The sequence below is a fragment of the Prenolepis imparis genome, unplaced genomic scaffold, assembly GCF_030444845.1.
Source record: "Prenolepis imparis isolate NDT839.2.m4 unplaced genomic scaffold, iyPreImpa1.0 SCAF_6, whole genome shotgun sequence".
In the NCBI taxonomy this organism is placed as follows: Eukaryota; Metazoa; Arthropoda; class Insecta; order Hymenoptera; family Formicidae; genus Prenolepis; species Prenolepis imparis.
In genome coordinates, this window is record NW_028141164.1 from 12,268,276 (window position 1) to 12,271,746 (window position 3,471).

Below are 3,471 nucleotides of genomic sequence, written 5' to 3' on the forward strand. Positions count from 1 at the left end.
ACTCTTTCTCTCCTTCCCTACCTCTCTGGTTCTCTTCGTACTCTTCGTAGGCGTATTTCCGCGCGCATGTACTTTACCGCGAAACGTGGGCGTCACAGCTTTAAGGACGGCGCCCGTCTATGACGTCATATTTGTTTTATTTTCCGCCGTGCCAACATACGTCCGGCTTGTCTTTTCAATATTGCAACTGTGTCATGTCGTTTATCTCACGCTCCCTCTCCACCCTCTCTTACCATCCCCTCACACTCTTCTCCCTCCCCCTTTCCACCCCCGTCCTCCTCTCATTCACTCACTTCGCGCCGCGACGTGCCAGTTATATACCAGTATGTTTAACATGTCGCGTTTTTTTATCTTCCCTCTCAGCTAATGCCATTGTCCCGTATGCATACGAACACGTGTTTGCGGCGGAACAATTCTCATGTTCATTTCCTGATTTATCTTTCGATTCCGCGACAATCTTATTACGCAGACTGATCCAGGCTGTTATTTATTACCAGGACGTTTCAACATCGGAACGTTTTTTCCTTCAGCGATTATAAATGTCGCAGATTAGAGGAGGACCTATACAAGGGTAGGGTGAAATAAATAAAGTGAGACTAGACGTATGTTCTACATCCACACGATTGATCGGAGAACAAGTTCCTCGACAAGTAGAGTTAGTGTTCGACCAACACGCGATGACCCTCTCAAAATGATCTATCGGTTATAGGTGAGAGAATCGAGATCTTCCCCTAGGGAACTTTTCCCTTATAGTAGAAATAACGCGATTCTCACCCCCTGTCCGACTTTTATAAAACGCGGATAAATATCACGGTATATATTTATACATTATTGGACAACGAGGAGGCTTATAGGAGAAAATGTTACAAATACTCCCACCAGTCGCTATCTCGTCATCATCACCACCATCATCATCATCATCGTCGTCATCCCTCTCTTCCCTCCCGCGCACATCCGCCGCACGATTTCCGCTCCCTCTCCCCCTTTCTCAATTTCTCCCACGCTTCCACTCCCTCCATTCATCCCCCTCTATCCCATCCTGTCTCTCCCTCATATCCACATCCACCCTCCCCGATCCGTGTCTCGCTCACGCACCCTCTCTCGGTCGACTCGTGGAGAGAAGGGCTCGTCATCCCTCGCGAGGACCACCGAGACGCGTCGCTCCGGTCGCTCCGGTTCGCGTCTGCCAACGTCGCGTCGCGGTGTAGCCCGTCGTCGTCGCTCGCCGTCGTATCAATCCGCGTCCGATCCAGGGAGTCCGCGAGACAGCGACTGCTCGTCGTCGTCGTCGTCATCACCACCATCATCATCATCATCATCATCATCATCATCATCATCATCATCCGTGGTCTCGCGAGTGACACGCGCGAGAGAGGAGAGACACCGTCTCCTCTGAAGGATGGCGACACCGACATGAAGGTGTCCCGCGGCCGACGAGATAGTCTACGAGGAGGCTGGCTGGCTCGCGGTTCGCCCTCTCGGTGATCCTGCTCGTGCCCGAGAGCAGGGAGAGAAGGATAGAGCGGGAAGGATAGATCGATAAGCCAGCTGGTGGCTGTGCTTCGCAGCGTTTTTCGCGCTCCTCCGGGGGTGCGGTCCCCAGGATGGTGAAGGCACCCAGCGTGGGACCCGCCGGCGGCCCGGCGGGCATCAGGCGGATCCATCCCGGGCCCGAGATCGCCATGAATCCGAGGAACCTGCCCACGGCATCAGCGAGCATGCCACCCGCCATGCGAGGGGATGTCGACGCCGTCGACAGAACGACGCCCGTTTATCATCCCCAGGTACAGATAGACGTTCCTAGTCCTGCTCTCGATCGTAGACGTGTTTACGTTAGGGGAGAGAGAGAAGGAGCGATAGAGAGAGAGAGAGAGAGAGGGATGTGTATGTATGTCCGATCGCTCGGTTAGGGTTTTCAAACCCTTTCTTTCGCGGTTTTTTATGCGAAGACGAAATATATAATATAATAAATATATATAATATGTATATAAAATAAAAAATAATATAATAAAATTAATATTTATAAATAATAGATATAATAATAATAAGTATATAATATAATAAATATAATATAATATAATATAAATATAAGAAATATAATAATAATAATACATATAATAAAAATATGTAATATATTATAATAAATATAATAACGAAGAATAAATAATAATGAAATAAATGATAAAGGAAAATAGAGAAATGAATTATAATATGAAACTTATCGAAGGATTAATGTAATATCTTACATAATTCGTGCGTGATTTATGAGATTTAAATCGCTCTTCAAAGATGACTAAAATTTTATTCCTTGTACCAAACGACTGTAATATAACGTTATGTCAATTTAAAAGCTTAGCTTTGTGCTGCAGCAGATAATACTTTAATACTATTATCACATATGTCGCGTTAAACGATATCGTGTAAAGACCTCGCTTTACATATGCACATTTTCATGTAGCACTAATCCATTCATATCTTAAAAGCTATAGCTGTTAAGGTTCATTAATCTATGCACCGCTATCAGATCCTGTTACCGATAATTAAATTCGATCATAATTAAAGTGTTTGAAGTTTCTCATTAATGGATAAATATATTTATTCGAACTTGTATTTACCTTTTAATTAATTCTCCGTATATTAATATAGTCAAATTTTTGAGAGAATAACTTTCCAAGAAAATTTTTATTTGTATATATGTAGTCTATTTGTTTTTCTCTTGTTATTCATTCCTATATATCTTTAGTATATATTAATATTGATATTATATATAGTATATAAAAAAAGATATTAAAAATAAAATAATAAATTAAAATATTAAAAATATATGTATTAATATTTTAATATGCATAAATGTTAAAGATAATATTTTAATATATATTAATATATATATATTAAATATATATAAATAAAATTGTTCTCATATATTTTTATATATTTTATATATTTGATAAGAGTTTTTATATATTTATTCACACACATGTGCATATAAAAAAAAAAGATCGCTCGCAATTTTGTTTGCACCCCGACTTTAATTGAAAAAATATGTTAACGGAACTTTTCGATCGGCGAAGATAATATTATTCCGATCATCCTCTCATCCTTTGAGAGAACGAGGACGTTGCTCGCGCTTGAAAATCCGTTTCCTGCGATCGAATGTAGGTCAGTCCTCTCCTCGAGAGAAATGTCGTTCGCTCTCTCGAAGGAGAGAGAACCGAACGTTTTCATTTTCCTCGGGTCTGTGTCTCGTCGTCCATCTCTGTCTCTCTCTCTCTCTCTCTCTCTCTCTCTCTCTCTCTTCCCCTCGACAACAATGATGAACAATCTAAACGAATCTCATTACCGGAAACTGATAATACGATAACCATTAGACGACTACAATGGTGACTCCACGGAGCCGAAGATAGCGGAACTCCATGTTTAGCAAGGAATAATGCAAGAACGGTAATGAAGTCCGGGAAATTACAGAAGTTT

The 3,471-nt window shown here is 41.5% G+C and overlaps 1 protein-coding gene across 5 annotated transcripts in view; it reads left to right on the top strand.

Annotated features, from left to right (window-relative positions):
• Positions 1–200: 200 nt before the first annotated feature.
• Positions 201–3,471, top strand: part of LOC145937753 (gamma-2-syntrophin) — a 35,361-nt gene continuing 32,090 nt past the window's right edge. For 2 of the 5 annotated variants that reach the window (XM_083041070.1, XM_083041071.1), the window contains exon 1: positions 271–1,784. In XM_083041070.1, coding sequence (XP_082897196.1) covers positions 1,605–1,784 — 180 coding nt within the window. In that variant the 5' untranslated portion in view covers positions 271–1,604. Of the gene's footprint in view, positions 1,785–3,471 lie in introns of all 5 variants that reach the window. The other 3 variants (XM_083041074.1, XM_083041072.1, XM_083041073.1) reach the window with 3 other exon arrangements.